The sequence below is a fragment of the Triticum aestivum genome, chromosome 7D (assembly GCF_018294505.1).
Source record: "Triticum aestivum cultivar Chinese Spring chromosome 7D, IWGSC CS RefSeq v2.1, whole genome shotgun sequence".
In the NCBI taxonomy this organism is placed as follows: Eukaryota; Viridiplantae; Streptophyta; class Magnoliopsida; order Poales; family Poaceae; genus Triticum; species Triticum aestivum.
In genome coordinates, this window is record NC_057814.1 from 615,474,328 (window position 1) to 615,497,191 (window position 22,864).

General features: G+C 44.8%; 1 protein-coding gene across 1 annotated transcript; it reads right to left on the minus strand.

The window, feature by feature from the left end:
* Positions 1-2,719: 2,719 nt before the first annotated feature.
* Positions 2,720-5,276, minus strand: LOC123169740 (uncharacterized). Its single transcript, XM_044587604.1, has 4 exons — positions 4,245-5,276; positions 3,951-4,148; positions 3,557-3,833; positions 2,720-3,057 (listed from the first exon to the last, which is right to left on the minus strand). The coding sequence occupies exons 1-4, from the start codon at positions 5,133-5,135 to the stop codon at positions 3,020-3,022; spliced, it is 1,404 nt and encodes a 467-aa protein (XP_044443539.1). The 5' UTR covers positions 5,136-5,276; the 3' UTR covers positions 2,720-3,019.
* Positions 5,277-22,864: the final 17,588 nt, after the last annotated feature.

The following is a 22,864-nucleotide window of genomic DNA, read 5'->3' on the forward strand; positions in this document are numbered from 1 at the left end:
CTTTGGACGCATGCCATCTTTTTCGTGCAAACGTTGAAGGTCCTCTCGTGCCTCAGCTGTATCTTTTGTCTTCCCATACACGCCCAAGAAGCCTAGCAGGTTCACGCAAAGGTTTTTCGTCACGTGCATCACGTCGATCGAAGAGCGGACCTCTAGGTCTTTCTAGTAGGGTAGGTCCCAAAATATAGATTTCTTCTTCCACATGGGTGTGCGTCCCTCAGCGTCATTCGGAACAGCTAGTCCACGGGGACCCTTTCCAAAGATTACGGGTAAATCATTGACCATAGCAAGTACGTGATCACCGGTACGCATGGCGGGCTTCTTCCGGTGATCTGTCTCGCCTTTGAAATGCTTGCCTTTCTTTCGACATTGATGGTTGGTCGGAAGAAATCGACGATGGCCCAGGTACACATTCTTCCTGCATTTGTCCAGGTATATACTTTCGGTGTCAGCTAAACAATGCGTGCATGTGTTGTATCCCTTGTTTGTATGTCCTGAAAGGTTACTGAGAGCGGGCCAATCGTTGATGGTTACAAACAGCAACGCGTGCAGGTTAAATTCCTCCTGTCTGTGCTCATCCCACGCACGTACACCGTTTCCATTCCACAGCTGTAAAAGTTCTTCCACTAATGGCCTTAGGTACACATCAATGTCGTTGCCGGGTTGCTTAGGGCCTTGGATGAGAATTGGCATCATAATGAACTTCCGCTTCGTGCACATCCAAGAAGGAAGGTTATACATACATAGAGTCACGGGCCAGGTGCTGTGATTGCTGCTCTGCTCCCCGAAAGGATTAATGCCATCCGCGCTTAAAGAAAACCATACGTTCCTTGGGTCACCTGCAAACTCAGCCCAGTACTTTCTCTCAATTTTTCTCCACTGCGACCCGTCAGCGGGTGCTCTCAACTTCCCGTCTTTCTTACGGTCCTCACTGTGCCATCGCATCAACTTGGCATGCTCTTTGTTTCTGAACAGTCATTTCAACCGTGGTATTATAGGAGCATACCACATCACCTTCGCAGGAACCCTCTTCCTGCGGGGCTCGCCGTCAACATCAGCAGGGTCATCTCGTCTGATCTTATACCGCAATGCACCGCATACCGGGCATGCGTTCAAATCCTTGTACGCACCGCGGTAGAGGATGCAGTCATTAGGGCATGCATGTATCTTCTGCACCTCCAATCCTAGAGGGCATACGACCTTCTTTGCTACGTACGTACCGTCGGGCAATTCGTTATCCTTTGTCAGGCACAGCATTCTCTGCCTTCCACTGCAGCAATTCCAGTACGGTACCGAGCTTTGTGTTGCCATCTTCGCAATTGGGGTACAACCCTTTTTTGTGATCCTCTAACATGCAATCGAACTTCAGCTTCTCCTTTTGACTTTCGCATTGCGTCCTTGCATCGACAATGACCCGGTGGAGATCATCATCATCGGGCACATCGTCTGGTTCCTCTTGATCTTCAGCAGCTTCCCCCGTTGCAGCATCATCGGGCACATCGTCTGGTTCCTCTTGATCTTCAGCAGCTCCCCCCGTTGCAGCATCACCGTATTTAGGGGGCACATAGTTGTCATCGTCCTCTTCTTCTTCGTCGTCTTCCATCATAACCCCTATTTCTCCGTGCCTCGTCCAAACATTATAGTGTGGCATGAAACCCTTGTAAAGCAGGTGGGTGTGAAGGATTTTCCGGTCAGAGTAAGACTTCGTATTCCCACATTTAGGGCATGGACAACACATAAAACCATTCTGCTTGTTTGCCTCAGCCACTTCGAGAAAATCATGCACGCCCTTAATGTACTTGGAGGTGTGTCTGTCACCGTACATCCATTGCCGGTTCATCTGCGTGCATTATATATAATTATGTGTGTCAAAAGTAAGAAAATCAGACAAGTATCTATCTAAAGTAAGAAAATCAGACAAGTATCTATCTAAAGTAAGAAAATCAGAAAGAAGATAAGAACAAGAGGCTCACCACGATGGTGCCGGTGACGAGATCGGCGCGGGCGATCGACGGCGGTGAAAACGGGGACGGGGCGTGACAGACTGCTAAATCTACACAAATCTCGGGAAAAATGGATCTCCGAGGTCGAGCTTCGAGAGGAGAAAGCTTCACTAGTGTGGCTCGGGCATTTTATCAAACACCTCATGTGCATAGGAGGTGAGCTAGAGCACCCAAATGCCCTCCCCTCGCCGGCCAGAAAAAACAGAGCACTGTGAATGGAGTGCTCTGCCGCGGCGATGGGTATATATAGGCAACTTATTTGTCCCGGTTCGTGGCAGGAACCGGGACTAATGCCCCCCCTTCTGTCCCGGTTCTAGGCACGAACCGGTACCAATGTCTGTGGGCCAGGAGCGCGGCCCATTGGTCCCGGTTCATGCCTAGAACCGGGACAAACGGGTCCAGACGAAACGGGACCAATGCCCACGAGGCCCCGGCCGGCCCCCTGGGCTCATGAACCGGGACTAATGCCCCCCATGGGTCCCGGTTCGTGAAGAACCGGGACTAATGGGCTGGCCAGGCCCGAACCAAAGCCCTGTTTTCTACTAGTGTAACCAGAGAGGCAGAGACTGAGTTCATTTGGTTAAATTATGAGGAAGAGCATTCAAAATGTGATGAAATAGTGAAAAGCAATAGAAATCACAGGCGTAACAGAGAAACTTGGTGCACATATTGACATATGTCGAGCACAGTAACTTTGACAATTCAACATGGTTTGAGGCTTTCGACACAAAAAGTTCAACACTTCGACAACTGAATATATGCTGAGCATAACTACTTGAACGTGTTGATTATTGTAGCACTCTGGGCATATAGCTGTCTCCAAAATAGCAAGCAGGCTAGAGTGCAATATTCTGAGCCTAAGCTGCATTGAAGTGTGGAAAATAACACGGCAACATCTCAGTTTATTGGTAGAAGTAACCAAAGCCAAATCCTGAAACTACTTAATATATATGGAGTTGGTCAGCACGTCGAATGACTATCTTGTTGATGCACATCATGAATTCACAAATGGAGAATCACGTCGACAAACAATTTTGGCTGCCATGCATTAACCCTGCAGTGGAGGCAAATTGAAACCAGCTCCGGTAAGTATTGCAACTTGCAAATGAAGATTTGTTGTATCAGTAAATATTGTTGCCATTCGCAGATCAAATGCAATGAATGCTGACGGAAGAGAGGAATACCAAAGTACTCGCCAAACAATATATAGATGGAGCTGAATAATTTGTGCCCAAACCCAAAATTAAATAAAATTCAAATATGAAACAGTTAACCTAGAAACTATCTTTTGTGCAACTAAATATGGATGCAAAGTAGGAGGGCAAAATCAACAAAGAAGATTGCATAAAAAAGGAACTAAGTTAAGGAAGCCAGTAAATTATGTATGACTACATCGTTCAGCTTCTATTGTACAGAGATATGAGGGTTTGTGCACAAATTAACCAATGACAACAATCTAAAGCATGATGATCACACCATCGGAGAAACTTATAAGGATTAAAAGTTATATTCTTGAGGAGCATGTTAACCATGCATGCAGAACATATACTCACCAGAGTTAAGACAAACACAACATTCCACGTAAGAATAGGCCCTGAAAATATCATATAGTTTTGTGCATATATCACTACTTGACGAGTCCTCGCGTGACAGCTTCACGGTAACTCTATCAAGATTTGGCGCAGACTTGACTACCAATTTCAAGAAATCAAACTCATGATCCTCGCCTTCGAAGCCGTCAACTTCCATCTCTTTGAGGGCGGTCAAGGACATATTTTCGGTTTTCCAGTTCATGGGATCACACCGACAATTTGTCAGGCATCCTTCTTTCTGCTAAAACCAAAATCAAGAGTAACTACAAAATTGATGATCAGTAATTTTATATATATATATATATATATATATATATATATATATATATATATATATAGTAAAACAGAGAATTACCATTGATCTCTGTAGGACGACCCTAAGCCTCTGCATAGCACTATGAGTGCAATTCATCCCAATGAGATGAAACACGAAAGCTCCGAAAACATGCCCAGCTGTTTCAAGATGTAGCTCCAAAACAGAGAATGCATCAACGATATGCTTCTGAATAGCCTCCCTGCAGCTGTCCACTTCGTTGAGAAGACTATACCACCTCTGGAAAAACAATAATTTGTCAAGGTATATGTCACATGCATATACAATTTAGTCAGGCTAGAAACTCCAATAAATTAAAAAGGAAAGGAGACACACTTTGTTGGTATAGGCATGAATGTGTAACGAAGTGGGCTGTCCCTGTCTCTCAGCCGTTTGTAGCCGCAACTTACCGAGGCACCAAAGACCAAAACCAGCTTCACCACGCACCCTGACATACAAGCACTGCCACGAAACCTTCTCCATCATTGGTGCCATGACGGAGATGTTCTTATCAATGTAAGAGACCATGGACATCGTCAGTTGCTTAAGCGAGGGGGCGACAATGTCGACATTGCGCATCCATTTATTCTCCACGACAAGCTCCTGCAGCGACGCGGAGTGGACCATCAAGTCCATGCCCTTAGTCCAAAATTTGGTCAGCTTGATCCTGAGCACACGCAGGCGCGGGCATTGGGGGAGCAATGCTTTGAGGTCGACCATGCAGCCCGAGAGGGACAGCGTCTCGAGCACGGGGAACTCGACGCCAGCAGGCACACGGAAGAAGAAGAGCGCGTCCAGCACGATCGAGGTGGCACGGTGGAAGCTTGGCAGCTCGACGTCGTACGTGTTTCGTGTTGATTCACCAGGGAGAGCGAGGACGAACTCCTCGGGCGCGAGCCTCGCGGCGGCGCGCAGCAAGGAGGTGACGCGGGAGACCCGGAGCTGCTCGGGAGGGAGGCGGCAAGCCCACTTGGCGACGTGGATCTCGAGGAGGGAGACCGCGGGAGACACGCGGCCGAGCGCCGCTTCGAGCTTGTGGAACGCGACGCCGCGGAGGACGCGCCCTGGTAGGAGGAGGCCGCGCCACCGGCGGGAGAGGACGCTTGTGCGCGCGGCGGCGCGGGCGCAGCCGATGCGGGCGAGGACAAGGCGGAGCAGGTCGTCCGGGAGGGCGCTGATCCGGTCCTGCCCGGAGGAGCGCAGGCGACGCCCTGATCTCAACTCCATCGTCGGAGATCGGAAGACCGTAAGAAAAAAGGATCGATGCAGCCGCGTACGAACTTGGTTGGAGGCGACAAATCCACTTCTCGTCTTATTAGTAATTCTGGGAGCGTTGATCCGTTATATTCCGCCGCACGACGTGCTAGGGGCTAGTGCTCAATTGTTGTTTAGGGTTGGCTTTGTTGAGGTTAATCCATCGGTCGGTGAGCTCTCTGCTCTTTTTTCTTTTTTTCTTTTTTGAACACAGTACAGACGCAAGCGCTCATATACACGCGCATACACTCATCCCTATGAACGCACACATGCACACCCTACCCCTATGAGCACCTCCGAAAGACTGAGCCGGCATATCATCTTGAAATTTACGAAGTCACCGTAGGCACCTCATCGTCGACGGGAACATCTCCACCCACTGAATGCGCATCGGCGAAAATCCTGAAATAAATCCAGAAATAAATGCGAGCACCAGGACTTGAACTCTGGTGGGCTGGGGATACCACAGTCCCTCTTACAATCCAACCACAGGTTGGTTCACTCTTTCCTTTTTCTTTTTTGAAACTATTGCTCTCTGCTCATTGGCCAGACATGCACCGACCGTGCCAATGATGTTTATGCATTATTGGGCCATGCTATGCATCCGCCGACGGATAAGTAGAAAACATCCATCGCCTGGCTGGCCGTTGGATGGACGCGGGGATGGCAAACCGATCTGCCCACCCACATGCTAACCTTCCTTTTGCAACAAGAGCAGTGTTGTGGAAAATGGCACTGCAATAGGATGTTTGTTGCAAAATGTATGATCCGTTATTTAGTTTTCTGCAACAAAGATCTTGTTCCAGAATTTTTCTGCAACAGAGATCTTAATGTGGAAATTTTATAGAAATTTTTCGCAGGAAAGATTGTGTTGCAGAATTTTTCGGCAACTTACAAAGTTCTTTTCACAACAGAAGCTTGTTACACAGACAAGAATCCATGCTCGTGCTATGTTTTCTGTCAGGCTCGTCTTCTTCGGCGACAATACGGCCCTCCGCCGCCTCGGCCGTGTCTCCTCCATCCACTCCACCACTTCGTCGTGGCCAGGTCCGACGAGCGACATGCGTCAATGGCGACGACAACTTCCCCGTGTTGCAGCGACGACAGCTTTGCGACGGCAGCGAACAGTGCTCTGGCCCACATCACCGGCACCTTGCAGCAACGGGCATGGATCTGCCCAGCACCCGGTGGCAAGTGGTGCCCTGACCCGCATCACCAGCGCCTTCCAAACACCAGTCATCCTACTAGAGGAAAAAGCAACGAGGTTGAAACACGCGAGGAAGGGGACGGGTCGTCCAAGATATTTCTAGACCAGGATGGGCGCACGTGGGACGCGTCGCAACCAAAGGAAAAAGCGATTGGACGCGAGTGACCAGAATCCGCCGGCTGATTTGTAACGTTTCCCTTTCTTATTTTCAAAAAGAGAAGAATTGCATTGTTCTCTTTTTTTAATAAACAGAAGTACAACTACTCAAACTGACCCGCAATACTAAGATTCAACCGGTTGAAAACCACGCACAAGTCGGCCTCCTTCACCATTTTTCATATGTCCCAGTAGACCCTACAGACCACTTCCCTTATCTCCTATTATGTGAAAGCGTCCTCGTCTCATCGTCTTTCACCAAATTGACCCCCCTCCTCCCCGGCACCTCACAAAGCACCCACATTCATGTGTTCTCCATCGAGTTGCTGCTCCTGGGAGAGACCCTCTCTCCCTGCCTATTCCACCACCGCACCCATCGAATCTCGTCATGCCTTCTGCGATGGTGACGCGGGCATTGCTTTGTTTTAAACATGCTGCAAGACTCGACCGCCACCACAACTGCTTGCTCCAACAGGGAGTGTCGCCTTCCCTGCAGGTCGTTGCCTTCATAGGTGTTTGATTGTAACATGCAAGGTGTTGTGTACTATGAAGCGCAGCGAACACAACATCACCACTGTTGTAGGTCCTTGCAGTGAGCGAGGAACGACTCGCTTGCAATGTCATTGGTGTCCCGAGCAAAGGATCGATTGGCGGTGTCGCGAGCTCTCCAGGTTGCAACAACGACAGTATTGTGACTGCAACACACATCTGTGTTGAACGGCAATGAATGCAATTCTGGCGATGTGCAAATCTCCGAGCACAACATGACCCATGTCGGCAATCTTCGAACTAAACATGACACATGTTGAAAACCTCGTCAGCTGGATCGGATTGGGCATAACATGACCCATATTGCAAACCATGTCAGCTCGATTGACACCTATCTTTCAATGGATCCAATGGCTTGCAATCAACCAATGGACGTGTAGCGTTGTCCTTTGTCGGCCACCACATTTGTAGGTAGCAAACACTTTATCGGCTGCCACGTTTGTATATCACAGGGGGTGAGCGCACTTGGGCCGCCCATCTTGGCCGCTCTTTTGATTTGTCGTTTCGATTCCTTGCGGTTTTCCTAGGTTTCTTTAGCTTTCTTTGTTCGCTTTTGGTATTTTATTTTTACATTTTCCTTTTTACCTGTATTTTTTCTACCTTTTCCGTTTACCCATTTCAAATTCAAGAACATTTTAAAATTGTAAATATTTTTAAAATTTAAATTCACTAATATGTTTTAGATTTAGGAACTTATGTTAATTCATGAATATTTTAAAATTGTAGTGATAATTCTGAAATTAAATGGGTATTTTATAAATTCTTGGAAATTTATCAAATACATGAAGCCTTTCTTTTAGTTCATTTTTCAAAATTCTGAAAACAACACATTTTTAAAATTACCGAAAACCTGTTAATATTCTTAATCATGGACAACTCTTAAAAAATTCATCAATTTTTAAATTCCATGAATATTTCTTAAAATTTAACATGTTTTTTTATTTTGCGAATATTTGTACAAGATGAAGGAATGCACAGATGTTACCCGATGGCTTCGGTTCAAGTGAATATTTGTGAATATTTTTAAATATATATAATATTTTTTTTCAAAAAAACCAGCTGCAAAAAAATTGAACTAAAACACGAAAAGAACAAGCCAAAGCCCAAAAGAAACGAGAAGAAAAAAGAAACCGGCAGCAGAAAACTACTAATGGGCCTGGGCCAAGTAACGCACGCCTGACAAATATAGGAGCACGGGCCTTACACGGACCCTGGTCTAGCCAAGTTTGCACATTCTTAGGTCAAGGGCGCCACTTGTGGCTTGGTCAGCCCCATGATGCAAGAAGTATTCCGCTATCTGTGGTTTTTGATCAATAAACTTGGTTCTACCCCTAAAAAAATATGGAAACGCTAACGCCCACACGTGTGGGCGTTTGCATCTTGCCCACACGCGTGGATCTGCATCCGTCTGTGGGTGCATGAATCTTGGTATATTTGTGGTGCCATGTAGGACTGGGCTGGTGTGTGGGCATTCCCCCGGTCGCCCACACGTTCGTTTCATCACACGGAGGGGCCGGTGTGTGGGCATTTAGCAGTTCACCCACACGCTAGTTTTCACTCACGCACAAGGGCTGCTGTGTGGGCATTTGCCATCTCGCCCACACGCCCGTCTCCTCTCCCACACTCAAGCTGTCAGTTGCCATGCGTTTTGTAGTGTACATGGCAACTGCCCTAGTGTGCTTGTAAGCAGATGACAACTCTCTCTTTTTTTTACCCGAACATGTCAGTTGCATATGTTTTGCAGGGTACACGGCAAGTGCCCTAGTGTGCTTGTTGTCCAAAATGGCAATAGCTGCAGTTGTCCAAAATGGCATCTAGCACTTGACCTGAGATGGCAACTGCAGTTGAGCAACCATGGCAACTGTAGTTGTCTGACATGGCAACTGTAGTTCAGCGACATGGCAAATGCAGGTAAACGGACATTGAAGAGGGTCCGGACCATGGCAACTGCGGGGACGCGGGGTGACTGTCACGCTGGGCATGCGGGGCCGTGAGGTCGGTGGCTGAGAGAGGTCGTGTGGACGTTATGCATTTTGCCCACACGTAGGCGTGTGAGAGGAACCGCAAGGGAAAAAAGAGGCGTGTGGGCGCTAATTATTTTGCCCATACGTAGGCGTGTGGGCTGGTCCTTTTAGACACCACACAAAACGTGTGGGCAGACTCCTTAACACCCACATGTGTGACACTTATTGTCGTCCAAAAAATACGGACCATGTGCCGGAAAATTCTATTTGACAATTCCTTTCACACACATGCAACGACCCGAAATGCTCGGGGTTGGCTGGTCCATTTAGCTACACTATACTGAGTTTCGGTTTTCGCAATGTTCTACATGGTCCAGTCCAGTTTCACCAGTTTTGAAAATCTTCTAGAAGGTTCCGTTCCATTTTTCAACTTTTTTTATTTTTCTTTTTTATCCGTCTTCAAAAGAAAATTTTCGGCTTTCAAAAAAATGTTTGCATTTTTAACTACTGATATTTTAAAATATTGCTTTTGTGAAAAATCACAGTTTTCAAGAAATGTTCATGTTTTACAAATTATTTTCAGCTTTAAACTACTAGCAAGGTGGGCAAATGCGCGGGCTAGAATTTAACAAAGTTAAGTTATTACATAGGCAAAATCTTTGCATTTTATCATGAGAACATGTTATCTTATTTGTTACAATGAGAAGTACCATATACTTTTCCAGGAATGACATGACATGTACCTGTCATTTAAAGTTAAACTGTTGATTATTATTTGTAACTTTTTTGTTTGTGCGAGATCTTTCTTTTAGTCCTTTTACTACAACTGTAATGATCTATTATTTATATTTTCTTCTTAATATAATTGACTATAAATTTCTGAAGCTCGTGTATCTATTTGTTGTAGATAACATTGATGTATGTGGTGAGACCTAACATGTTTAAATCAGAATAAAGTCAATTATTTATATATTGTTAACTAATAACTAACATATGTACCTACTTTTTGTGTGTGCGAGAGCTATTGAATTGCAAATGCAATGATCATGAGTTGTCTTTTTACTATACCTCATGTTAGCACATGGACACCCGGCCATAACAGAACTAAATAAGAATAAACTCAAATATTACCAAACCCTGTTTCAAATACTTGTTTTTGTAGATGTTGTGTCGGTCTTTTTCTTGCTAGCATTGCAGGGAGAATCATCAACATAGCCAGTATCAATTTTTGAAACCAATAGATCTATCATGAATACTTCCGAAATGTTGGTAGTATATTGTACCAAAATGGCAATTCTAAATTTTCATTACTTATGGTCAAAATTTAAATAAGTGTTGAAAAAACTATGCTCTATATCCTCTATATATTAATATATGGGAAATGCATTCTACCGTGGCAAGGGAAGAATTAGTGTTAAGAAAGTATTAAGGAGAGGATAAAAAATGCTCTATAGTGCACCTGAACCCGGGGTGAAAAGTAAAAAAGCAAAGAACATTAAATATTTGAATTAAAATCAATAGAAATTTAAAAATTATTTCTTCAAAATAAATCTGATTTTATAACGAACAATATTTTTTGTGTTTTTGAAAAATAATTTATTGCTCTTTAAAAAAGCAAGTTTTTATGAACAAATAATCTATAAGATTACTTTGGAAAAAATGGAATAGTTTCACTCTTATATTTCTAGTAGATAGTGCACTCGACACAAGCATGTGGGAGCGTCTTTTATTATTCTATCGCGGTTCAAAATATCAGCTGGTAAGACGATAAATCGGCCGATTTATGGCTTATCAAGTTAGACCGATAAAGATAAGTGAATGTCGCTGGTATTTATCGGCATGATCGATATATTGGTCGGACAACTGATATATCACCAATATTCGCCGATATTTGCCGATATTCACCGGTATGGGACCCAACTGATTTAGCTCCCTTTTTAATTTTGGTTGAGTTTTTGTGGTCTTGATGACTCATGTTTGTGTAGATGGCTACTTCTGGTACATCTCATGTCATTTAAGAGGAATACAAATGACATGGCTTACAAGTTTGCCATGTTGATTGATCTTGATGGTACGAAAACCTGAGAATTTTAGAAAACATTGTAGATAAATAGTAAAATCGATAAATCGGCCGAAAAGATGATTTATCTCTTATCTTGGGTCGACCGATAAGTTACCGAGAAGCGATATCCCAAACATTGATTCTATATGCATACCACCAAATCAGCAATCGGGTAAGTCATCCATGCATGTTGTTAGATAAGTATGTGAAATTCAGTTTTGGATTGCAAACCAAATTGGCATTTATGATATGTCGGTATAATAATAAGTATGTCAAGATGACTATTAGTTCATACATTATACAGACAAATCCGTGTGATGAATTGAAGATCTAGTTGCTAGCGTTTATAGTACATCAAAAGATTGGATGGCAAGCATTAAAGCATGATAATCGTGTGGAATTAATACACATATGTAAATTTATACCGAAGTGCAACTTGTATTACATGATTTTTAGTCCCGCACATAAGAGCTCCATCTAGCTAATTTTTATTTAGCTTTAATGTGTTGTATTATTTTTCACATGGGCCTCGAAACATGAGCGGCTTGTATTGGAAAATCTTGCATTGTGGTTTGGGTACACGCATGTCTCTACTCCTAATGTCTGAGTTGGTGAATAGCCTTCATGGTTTATTTTTGTCCCACCACTTTCAACCATTTTTTTCGCTGGTTTTTGTTTGTCCCCTCCCCCACCCCACCCACCCCACCCCATCCCACGCAGCCACCCAAAAAAACCCACACCCAGAAAAAAAAACTCCATCGACCCCATCCTCCTTTGCCCACTCCTCTCGATCCCATCGTTCGTTGCCGCCACCGTCCAAGGGAAGAGGCCGCTGCTGCGTCTCTCAATCCCATAGACCCCATCTATCGTTGCCGCCGCTGCCGTCCGAGAGGGAGACGAATCGCCGCCGGCGGCCTCCTCCTGCCTACGTCGACCTTGAGCGGCAAAACACTGCAGCCAGACTTCTATACTAGATTGGAGCGGTGGATCCGCATCTCATCTCTTCTTCATCGAGTCCACGAGGTGCTAGACGTGGCAGGGGCGACAAACAGGACCTCGGCGTCGCATCGACAGCAGCGACGAACGACGGCCCAGGTATTGACATCTCCTTATCCTCGATCCACCCCATCTTCTCCCCGTATCCTGTATTGTTGCACCCCCTCATTCTTCTCTCCCGTGGCAGGGACCGACGAGTTGCAACGGACGGGCGGCAGTCCAGCTGGTAGCGTAAAGGACGACGGGTGGTGGTAGGGCCGTGGGAGGAGCAGGTAGATGGAGAAGATTACCTATGGAAATCTGGCAAGTGGCAGCGGCATACAGGTATTACGGTTTGATGTTTGCTTTTTACCTAGATGAATACTTATAGCACTGAATTTATGAATGTAGACTTATAGTATTGTGTTTTTGATGTTTACTTATTGTCGTAATCTCATGTATAGGCTGTGTTGATTCTTAAATTGCCAAAAGACACCTTAATAGAAATCACTCAAGCCTCCTTTTATTGTGGAAACTCGTTGTATGTGTACGCCGAATGTTCTTGCTGCTGCTTGATGTCTACTATGCAACCTTCTTCTTGTAGACGTTGTTGGACCTCCAAGTGCAGAGGTTTGTAGGACAGTAGCAAATTTTCCTCAAGTGGATGACCTAAGGTTTATCAATCCGTGGGAGGTGTAGGATGAAGATGGTCTCTCTCAAACAATCCTGCAACCAAATAACAAAGAGTCTCTTGTGTCCCCAACACACCCAATACAATGATAAATTGTATAGGTGCACTAGTTCGGCGAAGAGATGGTGATACAAGTGCAATATGGATGGTAGATATAGGTTTTTGTAATCTGAAAATATAAAAACAGCAAGGTAACTAGTGGTAAAAGTGAGCACAAACGGTATTGCAATGCTAGGAAATAAGGCCTAGGGTTCATACTTTCACTAGTGCAAGTTCTCTCAGCAATAATAACATAATTAGATCATATAACAATCCCTCAACATGGAACAAAGAATCACTCCGAAGTCACTAATAGCGGAGAACAAACGAAGAGATTATTGTAGGGTACGAAACCACCACAAAAGTTATCCTTTCTGATCGATCTATTCAAGAGTCCATAGTAAAATAACACGAAGCTATTCTTTCCGTTCGATCCATCCTAGAGTTCGTACTAGAATAACACCTTAAGATACAAATCAACCAAAACCCTAATGTCACCTAGATACTCCAATGTCACCTCAAGTATCCGTGGGTATGATTATACGATATGCATTACACAATCTCAGATTCATCTATTCAACCAACACAAAGTACTTCAAAGAGTGCCCCAAAGCTTCTACCGGAGAGTCAAGACGAAAACGTGTGCCAACCCCTATGCATAAGTTCACAAGGTCACTGAACCCGCAAGTTGATCACCAAAACATACATCAAGTGTTCTCAAATCCTTAAAGACTCAATCCGATAAGATAACTTCAAAGGGAAAACTCAATCCATTACAAGAGAGTAGAGGGGGAGAAACATCATAAGATCCAACTATAATAGCAAAGATCGCGATACATCAAGATCGTGCCAAATCAAGAACACGAGAGAGAGAGAGAGAGAGAGAGAGAGATCAAACTGTAGGGGAACGTAGTAATTTCCAAAATTTTCCTACGCACACGCAAGATCATGGTGATGCATAGCAACGAGAGGGGAGAGTGTTGTCCACGTACCCTCGTAGACCGTCAGCGGAAGCGTTATCACAACGCGGTTGATGTAGTCGTACGTCTTCACGATCCGACCGATCAAGTACCGAACGCACGGCACCTCCGAGTTCAGCACACGTTCAGCTCGATGACGTCCCTCGAACTCCGATCCAGCCGAGTGTTGAGGGAGAGTTTCGTCAGCACGACGGCGTGGTGACGATGATGATGTTCCACCGGCGCAGCGCTTCGCCTATGCTCCGCAACGGTATTATCGAGGTGTAATATGGTGGAGGGGGGCACCGCACACGGCTAAAATATCGTATATCAAGTGTGTTTGGAGGTGCACCCCTGCCCCCGTATATAAAGGAGCAAGGGGGAGGCCGGCTGCCCTAGGCGCACCAAGGAGAGGGGGGAGTCCTCCTCCTAGTAGGAGTAGGACTCCCCTTTCCTAGTCCAACTAGGAAAAGAGGGGGGGAGAAGGAAAGAGAGGGAGAGGGAGAGGGAAAGGGGGCTGCGCCCCCCTCTCCTAGTCCAACTAGGATTCCTCCTGGGACGGGGCACGCCACCTCCTGGCTGCTGCCCTCTCTCTCCCCTCTAGGCCCACTAAGGCCCAATACTTCCCCGGGGGGTTCCGGTAACCCCCCGGCACTCCGGTTAAATCCGAAACTTCTCCGGAACACTTCCGGTGTCCGAATATAGTCATCCAATATATCAATCTTTATGTCTCGACCATTTCAAGACTCCTCGTCATGTCCGTGATCACATCCGGGACTCCGAACAACCTTCGGTACATCAAAACATATAAACTCATAATATAACTGTCATCGTAACTTTAAGCGTGCGGACCCTACGGGTTCGAGAACTATGTAGACATGACCGAGACACCTCTCCGGTCAATAACCAATAGCGGAACCTGGATGCTCATATTTAATCCTACATATTCTACGAAGATCTTTATCGGTCAGACCGCATAACAACATACGTTGTTCCCTTTGTCATCGGTCTGTTACTTGCCCGAGATTCGATCGTCGGTATCTCGATACCTAGTTCAATCTCGTTACCGGCAAGTCTCTTTACTTGTTCCGTAATACACCATCCCGCAACTAACTCATTAGTCACAATGCTTGCAAGGTTTATAGTGATGTGCATTACTGAGTGGGCCCAGAGATACCTCTCCGACAATCGGAGTGACAAATCCTAATCTCGAAATACGCCAACCCAACAAGTACCTTTGGAGACACCTGTAGAGCACCTTTATAATCACCCATTTACGTTGTGACGTTTGGTAGCACACAAAGTGTTCCTCCGGTAAACGGGAGTTGCATAATCTCATAGTCATAGGAACATGTATAAGTCATGAAGAAAGCAATAGCAACATACTAAACGATCGGGCGCTAAGCTAACGGAATGGGTCAATTCAATCACGTCATTCTCCTAATGAGGTGATCCCGTTAATCAAATGACAACTCATGTCTATGGCTAGGAAACATAACCATCTTGGATTAACGAGCTAGTTAAGTAGACGCATACTAGTGACACTCTGTTTGTCTATGTATTCACACATGTATTATGTTTCCGGTTAATACAATTCTAGCATGAATAATAAACATTTATCATGATATAAGGAAATAAATAATACTTTATTATTGCCTCTAGGGCATATTTCCTTCAGTCTCCCACTTGCACTAGAGTCAATAATCTAGATTACACAGTAATGATTCTCACACCCATGGAGTCTTGGTGCTGATCATGTTTTGCTCGTGGAAGAGGCTTAGTTAACGGGTCTGCAACATTCAGATCCGTATGTATCTTGCAAATTTCTATGTCTCCCACCTGGACTAAATCCCGGATGGAATTGAAGCGTCTTTTGATGTGCTTGGTTCTCTTGTGAAATCTGGATTCCTTTGCTAAGGCAATTGCACCAGTATTGTCACAAAAGATTTTCATTGGTCCTGATGCACTAGGTATGACACCTAGATCGGATATGAACTCCTTCATCCAGACTCCTTTATTTGCTGCTTCCGAAGCAGCTATGTACTCTGCTTCACACGTAGATCCCGCCACGACACTTTGCTTAGAACTGCACCAACTGACAGCTCCACCGTTCAATGTAAATACGTATCCGGTTTGCGATTTAGAATCGTCCGGATGAGTGTCAAAGCTTGCATCAACATAACCATTTATGATGAGCTCTTTGTCACCTCCATAAATGAGAAACATATCCTTAGTCCTTTTCAGGTATTTCAGGATGTTCTTGACCGCTGTCCAGTGATCCACTCCTGGATTACTTTGGTACCTCCCTGCTAAACTTATAGCAAGGCACACATCAGGTCTGGTACACAGCATTGCATACATGATAGAGCCTATGGCTGAAGCATAGGGAACATCTTTCATCTTCTCTCTATCTTCTGCAGTGGTCGGGCATTGAGTCTTACTCAATCTCACACCTTGTAGTACAGGCAAGAACCCTTTCTTTGCTTGATCCATTTTGAACTTCTTCAAAACTTTGTCAAGGTATGTGCTTTGTGAAAGTCCAATTAAGCGTCTTGATCTATCTCTATAGATCTTAATGCCTAATATATATGCAGCTTCACCGAGGTCTTTCATTGAAAAACTCTTATTCAAGTATCCCTTTATGCTATCCAGAAATTCTATATCATTTCCAATCAGCAATATGTCATCCACATATAATATTAGAAATGCTATCGAGCTCCCACTCACTTTCTTGTAAATACAGGCTTCTCCAAAAGTCTGTATAAAACCAAATGCTTTCACCACACTATCAAAGCGTTTATTCCAACTCCGAGAGGCTTGCACCAGTCCATAAATGGATCGCTGGAGCTTGCACACTTTGTTAGCTCCCTTTGGATCGACAAAACCTTCCGGTTGCATCATATACAACTCTTCTTCCGGAAATCCATTCAGGAATGCAGTTTTGACATCCATTTGCCAAATTTCATAATGATAAAATGCAGCAATAGCTAACATGATTCGGACAGACTTAAGCATCACTACGGGTGAGAAGGTCTCATCGTAGTCAATCCCTTGAACTTGTCGAAAACCTTTCGCAACAAGTCGAGCTTTATAGACAGTAACATTACCATCAGCGTCAGTCTTCTTCTTGAAGATCCATTTATTTTCAATGGCTTGCCGATCATCGGGCAAGTCAACCAAAGTCCATACTTTGTTCTCATACATGGATCCCATCTCGGATTTCATGGCTTCAAGCCATTTTGCGGAATCCGGGCTCACCATCGCTTCTTCATAGTTCGTAGGTTCATCATGGTCTAGTAACATGACCTCCATAACAGGATTACCGTACCACTCTGGTGCGGATCTTGATCTAGTTGACCTACGAGGTTCAGTAATAACTTGATCTGAAGTTTCATGATCATTATCATTAACTTCCTCACTAATAGGTGTAGGTGTCGCAGAAACTGATTTCTGCGATGATCTACTTTCCAATAAGGGAGCAGGTACAGTTACCTCATCAAGTTCTACTTTCCTCCCACTCACATCTTTCGAGAGAAACTCCTTCTCTAGAAAGGATCCATTCCTAGCAACGAATATCTTGCCTTCGGATCTGTGATAGAAGGTGTACCCAGCTGTCTCTTTTGGGTATCCTATGAAGACACATTTCTCCGATTTAGGTTCGAGCTTATCAGGTTGAAGTTTCTTCACATAAGCATCGCAACCCCAAACTTTAAGATACGACAACTTTGGTTTCTTGCCAAACCATAGTTCATAAGGCGTCGTCTCAACGGATTTTGATGGTGTCCTATTTAGAGTGAATGCAGCCGTCTCTAAAGCATAACCCCAAAATGATAGCGGTAAATCAGTAAGAGACATCATAGATCATACCATATCTAATAAAGTACGATTACGACGTTCGGACACACCATTATGCTGTGGTGTTCCGGGTGGCGTGAGTTGCGAAACTATTCCGCATTGTTTCAAATGTAGGCCAAACTCGTAACTCAAATATTCTCCTCCACGATCAGATCGTAGGAATTTTATTTTCTTGTTACGATGATTTTCAACTTCACTCTGAAATTCTTTGAACTTTTCAAATGTTTCAGACTTATGTTTCATTAAGTAGATATACCCATATCTGCTCAAATCATCTGTGAAGGTGAGAAAATAACGATATCCGCCATGAGCCTCAATATTCATCGGACCACATACATCTGTATGTATGATTTCCAACAAATCTGTTGCTCTCTCCATAGTTCCGGAGAACGGTGTTTTGGTCATCTTGCCCATGAGGCACGGTTCGCAAGTACCAAGTGATTCAAAATCAAGTGATTCCAAAATTCCATCAGTATGGAGTTTCTTCATGCGCTTTACACCGATATGACCGAAACGGCAGTGCCACAAATAAGTTGCACTGTCATTATCAACTCTGCATCTTTTGGCTTCGACATTATGAATATGTGTATCACTACTATCGAGATTCATTAAAAATAGACCACTCTTCAAGGGTGCATGACCATAAAAGATATTATTCATATAAATAGAACAACCATTATTCTCTGATTTAAATGAATAACCGTCTCGCATTAAACAAGATCCAGATATAATGTTCATGCTCAACGCTGGCACCAAATAACAATTATTTAGGTCTAAAACTAATCCCGAAGGTAGATGTAGAGGTAGCGTGCCGACGGCGATCACATCGACTTTGGAACCATTTGCCACGCGCATCGTCACCTCGTCCTTAGCCAATCTTCGCTTAATCCGTAGCCCCTCTTTCGAGTTGCAAATATTAGCAACAGAACCAGTATCAAATACCCAGGTGCTACTGCGAGTACTAGTAAGGTACACATCAATAACATGTATATCACATATACCTTTGTTAACCTTGCCATCCTTCTTATCCGCCAAATACTTGGGGCAGTTCCGCTTCCAGTGACCAGTCTGCTTACAGTAGAAGCACTCAGTTTCAGGCTTAGGTCCAGACTTGGATTTCTTCTCCTGAACAGCAACTTGCTTGTTGTTCTTCTTGAAGTTCCCTTTCTTCTTCCCTTTGCCTTTTTTCTTGAAACTAGTGGTTTTACTGACCATCAACACTTGATGCTCCTTTTTGATTTCTACCTCCGCTGCCTTTAGCATTGTGAAGAGCTCGGGAATTGTCTTATCCATCCCTTGCATGTTATAGTTCATCACGACGCTCTTGTAGCTTGGTGGCAGTGATTGAAGAATTCTGTCAATGACGCAATCATCCGGAAGTTGAACTCCCAGTTGAATCAAATGATTATTATACCCAGACATTCTGAGTATATGCTCACTGACAGAACTATTCTCTTCCATCTTGCAGCTATAGAATTTATTGGAGACTTCATATCTCTCAATCCGGGCATTTTCTTGAAATATTAACTTCAACTCCTGGAACATCTCATATGCTCCATGACGTTCAAAACGTCGTTGAAGACCCGGTTCTAAGCCGTAAAGCATGGCACACTGAACTATTGAGTAGTCATCAGCTTTGCTCTGCCAGACGTTCATAACTTCTGGCGTCGCTCTTGCAGGAGGCCTGGCACCTAGCGGTGCTTCTAGGACGTAATTCTTCTGTGCAGCAATGAGGATAATCCTCAAGTTACGGACCCAGTCCGTGTAATTGCTACCATCATCTTTCAACTTAGCTTTCTCAAGGAACGCATTAAAATTCAACGGAACAACAGCACGGGCCATTTATCTACAATTAACATAGACAAGCAAGATACTATCAGGTACTAAGTTCATGATAAATTTAAGTTCAATTAATCATATTACTTAAGAACTCCCACTTAGATAGACATCCCTCTAATCATCTAAGTGATTACGTGATCCAAATCAACTAAACCATGTCCGATTAACACGTGAGATGGAGTACTTTCAATGGTGAACATCACTATGTTGATCATATCTACTATATGATTCACGCTCGACCTTTCGGTCTCTGTGTTCCGAGGCCATATCTGTATATGGTAGGCTCGTCAAGTTTAACCTGAGTATTCCGCGTGTGCAACTGTTTTGCACCCGTTGTATTTGAACGTAGAGCCTATCACACCCGATTAACACGTGGTGTCTCAGCACGAAGAACTTTCGCAACGGTGCATACTCAGGGAGAACTCTTTATCTTGAAATTTTAGTGAGAGATCATCTTATAATGCTACCATCAATCAAAGCAAGATAAGATGCATAAAGGATTAACATCACATGCAATCAATATAAGTGATATGATATGGCCATTATTATCTTGTGCTTGTGATCTCCATCTCCGAAGCACTGTGCTTGTGATCTCCATCTCCGAAGCACCGTCATGATCACCATCGTCACCGGCGCGACACCTTGATCTCCATCGTAGTATCGTTGTCATCTCGCCAACTTATTGCTTTTACGACTATCGCTACCGCTTACTGATAAAGTAAAACTATTACATGGCGATTGCATTTCATACAATAAAGCGACAACCATATGGCTCCTGCCAGTTGCCGATAACTCGGTTACAAAACATGATCATCTCATACAACAAATTATATCACATCATGTCTTGACCATATCACATCACAACATGCCCTGCAAAAACAAGTTAGACGTCCTCTATTTTGTTGTTGCAAGTTTTACGTGGCTGCTACGGGCTTAGCAAGAACCGTTCTTACCTACGCATCAAAACCACAACGATAGTTTGTCAAGTTGGTGCTGTTTTAACCTTCGCAAGGACCGGGCGTAGCCACACTCAGTTCAACTAAAGTGAGAGAGACAGACACCCGCCAGTCACCTTTAAGCAACGAGTGCTCCGAACGGTGAAACCAGTCTCGCGTAAGCGTACGCGTAATGTCGGTCCGGGCCGCTTCATCTCACAATACCGCTGAACCAAAGTATGACATGCTGGTAAGCAGTATGACTTATATCGCCCACAACTCACTTGTGTTCTACTCGTGCATAGCATCAACGCATAAAACCAGGCTCGGATGCCACTGTAGGGGAACGTAGTAATTTCCAAAATTTTCCTACGCACACGCAAGATCATGGTGATGCATAGCAACGAGAGGGGAGAGTGTTGTCCACGTACCCTCGTAGACCGACAGCGGAAGCGTTATCACAACGCGGTTGATGTAGTCGTACGTCTTCACGATCCGACCGATCAAGTACCGAACGCACGGCACCTCCGAGTTCAGCACACGTTCAGCTCGATGACGTCCCTCGAACTCCGATCCAGCCGAGTGTTGAGGGAGAGTTTCGTCAGCACGACGGCGTGGTGACGATGATCATATTCCACCGACACAGGGCTTCGCCTAAGCTCCGCAACGGTATTATCGAGGTGTAATATGGTGGAGGGGGGCACCGCACACGGCTAAAATATCGTATATCAAGTGTGTTTGGAGGTGCACCCCTACCCCCGTATATAAAGGAGCAAGGGGGAGGCCGGCTGCCCTAGGCGCGCCAAGGAGAGGGGGGGAGTCCTCCTCCTAGTAATAGTAGGACTCCCCTTTCCTAGTCCAACTAGGAAAAGAGGGGGGAGGAAAGAGAGGGAGAGGGAGAGGGAAAGGGGGCTGCGCCCCCCTCTCCTAGTCCAACTAGGATTCCTCCTGGGACGGGGCGTGCCACCTCCTGGCTGCTGCCCTCTCTCTCCCCTCTAGGCCCACTAAGGCCCAATACTTCCCCGGGGGGTTCCGGTAACCCTCCGGCACTCCGGTTAAATCCGAAACTTCTCCGGAACACTTCCGGTGTCCAAATATAGTCGTCCAATATATCAATCTTTATGTCTCGACCATTTCGAGACTCCTCGTCATGTCCGTGATCATATCCGGGACTTCGAACAACCTTCGGTACATCAAAACATATAAACTCATAATATAACTGTCATCGTAACTTTAAGCGTGCGGACCCTACGGGTTCGAGAACTTTGTAGACATGACCGAGACACCTCTCCGGTCAATAACCAATAGCGGAACCTGATGCTCATATTGGTTCCTACATATTCTACGAAGATCTTTATCGGTCAGACCGCATAACAACATACGTTGTTCCCTTTGTCATCGGTATGTTACTTGCCCGAGATTCGATCGTCGGTATCTCGATTCCTAGTTCAATCTCGTTACTGGCAAGTCTCTTTACTTGTTCCGTAATACATCATCCCGCAACTAACTCATTGGTCAAAATGCTTGCAAGGCTTATAATGATGTGCATTACTGAGTGGGCCCAGAGATACCTCTCCGACAATCGGAGTGACAAATCCTAATCTCGAAATACGCCAACCCAACAAGTACCTTTGGAGACACCTGTAGAGCACCTTTATAATCACCCATTTACGTTGTGACGTTTGGTAGCACACAAAGTGTTCCTCCGGTAAACGGGAGTTGCATAATCTCATAGTCATAGGAACATGTATAAGTCATGAAGAAAGCAATAGCAACATACTAAACGTCGGGTGCTAAGCTAACGGAATGCGTCAAGTCAATCACGTCATTCTCCTAATGAGGTGATCCCGTTAATCAAATGACAAATCATGTCTATGGCTAGGAAACATAACCATCTTTGATTAATGAGCTAGGCAAGTAGAGGCATACTAGTGACACTCTGTTTGTCTATGTATTCACACATGTATTATGTTTCCGGTTAATACAATTCTAGCATGAATAATAAACATTTATCATGATATAAGGAAATAAATAATACTTTATTATTGCCTCTAGGGCATATTTCCTTCACAAACATATAGCTACTGGTACATACCCTCAGCCCCGAGGGTGAACTACTCCCTCCTCGTCATGGAGAGTGCCGGGATGATGAAGATGGCCACCGGTGAGGGATCCCCCCTCCGGCAGGGTGCTGGGACAGGGTCCCTATTGGTTTTTGGTGGCTACAGAGGCTTGCGGCGGCGGAACTACCGATCTAGGTTATGTTCTGGGGGTTTCTGTATATATAAGAGGTTTTGGCATCGGGAACAAGTCAGGGGGGTCTCCGAGGCGGCCACGAGGTAGGGGGCGCGCCCAGGGGGGTAGGGCGCGCCCCCACCCTCGTGGGTGCCTCGGGACTCTTCTGGTCCATCTCCGATGCTCCGTGGGCTTCTTCTGGTCTGAAAATAATCTCCGTCAAATTTCAGGTCAAT

What these genes read in the sequence shown, in the direction of transcription:
- LOC123169740 (XM_044587604.1), bottom strand. Translation starts at nt 5,135, where the DNA reads ATGGAGTTGAGATCAGGGCGTCGCCTGCGCTCCTCCGGGCAGGACCGG. An exon ending in TCGTCCTACAGAGATCAATG is followed by an intron (nt 3,834 to 3,950) that starts GTAATTCTCTGT and finishes TGGTTTTAGCAG; the next exon opens with AAAGAAGGATGCCTGACAAA. An exon ending in TTGTGTTTGTCTTAACTCTG is followed by an intron (nt 3,058 to 3,556) that starts GTGAGTATATGT and finishes CCTCCACTGCAG; the next exon opens with GGTTAATGCATGGCAGCCAA.